A 270-nucleotide genomic window follows, 5' to 3' on the forward strand; every position below is an offset into this window, starting at 1 on the left:
ATCAAAGTCAACCGGTTTGAACGTCACTTTTCCGTCCACTTGTTCAATGAAGCTATCGAACCAAGCGTTCCTGTCCTCTGTCTCATGATCGAGGCCAACTTCTGTCTCATCCACTGGAAGATTCAGATCCAGATATGAACGTTGCACTTTCGCTGCACGTTGCTCTGTTTCTAGCTCATGTTTTCTCTTATTTACCCCAATTTTAGTAGCTTCTGCTAGCTTAATCTGCAGTTTCCAGCTTCTTGCGCTGAGAACTTGTTCCTCAGAAAT

At 44.1% G+C, this 270-nt stretch overlaps 1 protein-coding gene across 1 annotated transcript; it reads right to left on the reverse strand.

Annotated features, from left to right (window-relative positions):
* Positions 1–3: 3 nt before the first annotated feature.
* Positions 4–267, reverse strand: LOC109132103 (protein SMAX1-LIKE 6-like; the record flags this gene model as incomplete). The annotated part of the gene is made up of 1 exon (XM_019243219.1): positions 4–267. A coding segment is annotated over one exon (264 nt), but the record flags the coding sequence as incomplete, so codon positions are not given.
* Positions 268–270: the final 3 nt, after the last annotated feature.

The sequence above is a fragment of the Camelina sativa genome, unplaced genomic scaffold (genome assembly GCF_000633955.1).
Source record: "Camelina sativa cultivar DH55 unplaced genomic scaffold, Cs unpScaffold21812, whole genome shotgun sequence".
In the NCBI taxonomy this organism is placed as follows: domain Eukaryota; kingdom Viridiplantae; phylum Streptophyta; class Magnoliopsida; order Brassicales; family Brassicaceae; genus Camelina; species Camelina sativa.